At 46.6% G+C, this 4,616-nt stretch overlaps 1 protein-coding gene across 1 annotated transcript; it reads right to left on the minus strand.

Annotated features, from left to right (window-relative positions):
- Positions 1 to 1,638: 1,638 nt before the first annotated feature.
- On the minus strand, positions 1,639 to 2,914 carry LOC128119320 (ATP-dependent RNA helicase DDX39A-like). Its single transcript, XM_052752740.1, is given in 2 exon segments — positions 1,639 to 2,046; positions 2,048 to 2,914. Coding segments are annotated over 2 exon segments (1,275 nt in total).
- Between the last annotated feature and the right edge of the window lie 1,702 nt (positions 2,915 to 4,616).

Below are 4,616 nucleotides of genomic sequence, written 5' to 3' on the forward strand. Positions count from 1 at the left end.
TACTAACTTTTATTTTTTATATCCTAATGAGTTGGTTATAAGTTTTAAGGTCTAGCAATTTGCATTACATTGTTAAATGAACAAGGGTAGACATTTGTACAGTATATTCCGACAGGATCAATATTAACTTCAGATCAACGTTCACAATTTGTGTACAAATACAAATTCCAATCCAATGTGAAATATTTAAAACTAATTGTTGCTTTTTAAAAGTAGAATCAATGATCTACCTTTTATCTTATATCTATATTCCTGTTTTTCTTTTCAGAGTAGATTAAAAAATCTACCCTTTTATCCTATCATTTCTACATTTTTTTCCAGGGTAGATTTAATAATCTACCTCTTATCTCATGGTATCTAAATTCTCTTCTTTCTTTTTTTTTTTTTCAAACAAGAACCCTGAATCTAATCTCCTTTGTTTAGCTTTTTTTTCTGACTACTACCAACAACAACTTGTAACCAAACACCCTAAACAATGGCAATTATTCATAACTCATTGAATGACCAAAAACCACCCACTGGTAAGACAAATTGCTAAACGGTCTTACAAATAAAATACAAACAAACAAACTAACAAACTGACAAAAAAACAAAAAGAACAAGATAAAAAAAAAAAAAAAACAGGCGCCAGATGTGAGAGTAAATTCTGAGAGGTCAGAGGGTTAGGACAAGCCAAAGCCAACCTCTCCTTACCAACCCTCTGCTTCCAAAGAGACCTACTCCCTGGAGACCCACGTCCACATTCCTCTCTGCTGTGCTAACTCACTTCCCCCCTGCACCCAACACCATCACTTCCTCTTCCTGCCTGGCTCTGTCTGTCCCGTCCTGTCTGTCTGTCCAGACCTGCAGACCTCTATGGTTAACTAGTGTTGGAATTGGATGTGTGAGCCACCACAGGTGGCTCTGTTCCCAGTGTGGCCTTGAACTCACAGAGATCCAGACAGATCCCTGCCTCCCCAGTGATAGGCTGAAAGGCGTGTGCTACCATTGCCTGACTTGAATGTTTACTATGGTGGCTGGCTTTTTCCTCTGACCCTCAGATAAACTTTATTGGGGGATACAAATAAAATGTCACCACAAATTTTATTGGGGGATACAAATAAAATATCACTACAAATCTTTATTGGGGGATACAAATAAAATATCACCACACCCACCCTACCTCTTGGGAATATGGGCGTCATTGTCCTCCTGTTCTTCAAATTACTTCCTGTTGCCTGGGGGGAGGGGGCGATGGCATCTTTAGGGGACCCAGAAAAGAAATATTTGGGGGTTCATTGTCAAGTCCTTTGAGAGAAGTAGCTGTGTCCTTTGCTGTCCAGTCTCTGCATCACTGGAGAGTGCAGGGCTTGTCTCAGGTCTTGGCTAGAGTAGTCTGTGAGGCTGGATCTCCAGTAGCCATCTGGAAATTGTCCTGAGCAGTTTGTAGTCCAAAGCATGCCTTTAGTAGATGGTGTCACTCATCTTAACGGTGTCCTCAAGGTCTTGGTGGAACTGTTGTTGTGGGATCCCATCATCTTTTTAGGACTTCAGAGATCCCATTAGGTCAGATTATTCCTTTTCTCAGTGAATTTTTTCTTTCGGGGTAGTTCTCTGCTCTTCTTTGGGTATTTATTTTGCCACAGGTCTTCCAGTTCTTCAAGCAATGCGTGTGGAGATCTCCATTTCTTCCGGAAACTCTGCTACATTCACTGCAAACCGGCCCTGGACGTCACTGAGGATGTGTCCATCACTCTCCTCAGATACAAAAGTGAGCGCCAGGCCTCTGGTACCAAAGCGACCAGCACGAGCCACTCGGTGAAGGTAGGTATCTGAGTCCTCTGGCATGTCATAGTTGAAGACGACGTCGACTTGCTGGATGTCCATACCTCTGCCAAACAGGTTGGTAGCCACCAGGATGCGCCACTGGAAGTCCTTGAACTGCTGGAAGCGGGACAGGCGCTCCTCCTGGTGCATGGCTCGGTGAATAGCAGTGACTGGGAAGTTCTGTTCCACTAGGATCTGGGCCAGGGCCATGCAACGCTGCACAGACCTGACAAAGATCACCCACCTGGTTAAACTCGAGGACATCGAGGAGGTCGCAGAGCTTCCGGTTCTTCTGGCTCTCCTTGAGCTTGACGTAGTACTGCTGGAGGCTGTGCAGGGAGAGCTTGCTCTCGTCCTCCACACACACCTCCATGGGATCCTGCATGAACTTCCTGCACACGGGCCGGATCTCCTTGCTCAGGGTGGCGCTGAACATCATGCACTGCTTCTCGTGGGGCGTCACTCGAAAGATGGCCTGCACGTCCTGCCGCATGGCCAGCTGTCCCAGCATCTTGTCACATTCGTCTAGCACAAAGTGCTTCACGTTCCTCAGGTTGAGGCTCCCTCTGCGGACCAGTGCCAGGATCCGGCCTGGGGTCCCCACCACCACGTGGGGACGGTTCTTCTTCAACACCTCTTCGTCCTTCTTGATGGAGAGGCCCCCAAAGAACACGGATACCTTCACGCTGGCCATGTACTTGGAGAAGCGCTCATACTCCTTGCTGATCTGGAAGGCCAGCTCCCTGGTGTGGCACATGACCAGTACCGACACGGGGCCGTCCACGGGCTCCATCTGCTGCAGGGTGGCCAGCACAAACACCGCCGTCTTGCCCATCCCAGACTTGGCCTGCCACAGGACATCTATACCCAGAATGGCCTGGGGAAGACACTCATGCTGGACCTCCGAAGGAGGCTCAAAGCCACACTCCACTAGGACTCTCAGGAGCTCCGGCTTCAGCAGAAAGTCCCGGAAACTACAACTGTGAACGGAGACATAAGATCCTTGGACCTCTTTCTTCGGGGGAGCTGGGGTGCTCTCCTGGGCTGCTTGGGGCTCTTCAAATTCATCATAATCCAAAAGCTGGTCTTCCACATCCTGTTCTGCCATGGCACTGTCGCCCATTTCGGGTTGGCCTCCACAAGCTGGGAGGAGAGCTGCCAGCTGTCCTTCTGCTCCTAAGTCCTGCCCCTAGGGACAATGACCTCAGCTGCAACACTTCTACCTGGGAGCCCGACTTGGGTTTTGCTCCCCGACTTGGGTCTTGCTCCCTGGGCCGTTGGCTTTTCACTTACCACGTCGGGCACCAGGTGTCGCACAAAATCTTAAATGGCCCTTTTTAAAAATCAAACAAAACAAAACCGGCAGCCAGATATTAGTGTAAAGATCAGAGAAACCAAAGAACAAACCACTGCCAACGTCTGGCCTCCGCAACTCCGCCAAGTCTCTCTTTGAAAGCCTCTGAGTCCTCAGCCCAAAGGGACTCAGTGCCTGTGTCCTCAAGCCTTGATATACCTTTCTCCAACCAATCAGATCACTTCCTCGCTGGTGCTGGAATTTAAGGCATGTGATTCTCAAGGACTGGGATTAAAGGTGTGGCCACCACTGCCTGGCTTGGTTCTCACTTAGATTGAATTAATCTCCTGTAGTTCAGGGTGGCTTGGAACTCACAGCTCCAGACAGATGTCAGCCTCCCGAGTGCAAGGCCACCACTGCCTGTGTGCCACCGCTGCCTGGCCTCCGTGTTTAATCTCATGGCTTGCACTGCCCTCTGATCCTCAGGCAAGCTTCATTTGATACACAATAGACCATCACATCCCCCCCTTTTTTTGTCGGTCTAAACTAATACAAGAAGGTGATAACTAATAGAAGAAAAACTATATACATAAGTATATACGATATATACAGTCAATCATTACATTCCCAATGTCCAGTCCAAAAACATTTGACAAATTCAGAGAAAATATCCATCATTTATCCTATTTTGGTGAGTGCAAAGTGTTGTACCTAATTCCCTTTCTATCCTAACTTGTCTTACCAACCCAAAACTTTCTTTGGATGTCTTTTGGTCTTATACACTTTACACCTCTTTCAGTGAGATTCTTTTCTGAATTTGTTAACAAGGAAAACTAGAACTAAGACTATCTAATCTTCATCTCCATCAGAGACCCGAGAAGGAAATAATATTAACTGAGTAAGCAGGAAGTGCAAACAACTGACTTCCAAAAAATGTGACAAATGACAGGAGCAGCTGACTGCCTGGACAGTCACCCACGTTTCCCCTGCAACATTGGGGCATCCATCTTCGACCTTTTAGTTTCAAATTTTCTCTTTTATTATTAATGTGTTTTCATGCCTATGATATGTGTTTTGGGCACACACATGTGGAGGTCAGAGGAGGGCTTTGTGGAGTCAGTTCTCCTCTGTTTCCTTTATGTGAGTTCTAGGATCTGAACTTAGATCATCACGCTTGCTTGTTAATCATCTTACCTGATGAGCCATGGTGATGACCCCTAAATTCAATGATTTGTGCTATGTAGTATTATAAATAGTGCTGGACCCCAAAGTTTAGGGTCTCAAGCAGGCGCCCCAAGAACCCAGACTCCAGTCCAGTTGATGCAACAACTGGAGGATTTATTAAGCTTCTATATAGAAGGCCTCCTCTGCTCCCAAGATTAAGAGTCATGTCTTACTGCAGCCCCATAAGGGCTCTTAAAGGAGAAACCCACAAAACCCACAAGATTACAATTCCCATACAATATCATGGCCTGATCACAGGGTGATCACAGAGTGGGTACAGTCATGCCCGCAT

The sequence above is a fragment of the Peromyscus californicus genome, unplaced genomic scaffold (assembly GCF_007827085.1).
Source record: "Peromyscus californicus insignis strain IS unplaced genomic scaffold, ASM782708v3 Scaffold_23__1_contigs__length_62951481, whole genome shotgun sequence".
Taxonomy (NCBI): Eukaryota; Metazoa; Chordata; class Mammalia; order Rodentia; family Cricetidae; genus Peromyscus; species Peromyscus californicus.